We start from the raw sequence: 234 nt of genomic DNA on the forward strand, positions 1-234 counted from the left end.
GCTGCTGCTGCTGCTGCTGCTGCAATCCCTGAGCTCAATGCAGAGCCAACTCTGCTGTCTCCCCATACCCTTTCTCAACCACCCAAAGGAGACAGCAGCAGCAACAGGGTCTAGGGTTTAGGGTTTAGGGTTTAGGGTTTACAAAGTTCTCTGCCCTCATGGCCTCGAGCTCGCGCAGCAGCAGCTTCTGCTGCTGCAGCTGCGCCCCCCTCGCGTCCAGCTCCCGCTGCAGCT

General features: G+C 59.4%; 1 protein-coding gene across 1 annotated transcript in view; it reads right to left on the minus strand.

The window, feature by feature from the left end:
- EMH_0054810 (uncharacterized protein) overlaps nucleotides 1-234 on the minus strand; it is a gene marked incomplete at both ends in the record, with an annotated part of 2,992 nt that overhangs the window by 2,652 nt on the left and 106 nt on the right. Inside the window, one exon of the mRNA XM_013497161.1 lies at nucleotides 143-232. Coding sequence (XP_013352615.1) covers nucleotides 143-232 — 90 coding nt within the window. The remainder of the gene's footprint in view (nucleotides 1-142; nucleotides 233-234) is intronic.

This window comes from Eimeria mitis, genomic scaffold (assembly GCF_000499745.2).
Source record: "Eimeria mitis Houghton genomic scaffold, Emh_scaff2504, whole genome shotgun sequence".
NCBI lineage: Eukaryota > Apicomplexa > Conoidasida > Eucoccidiorida > Eimeriidae > Eimeria > Eimeria mitis.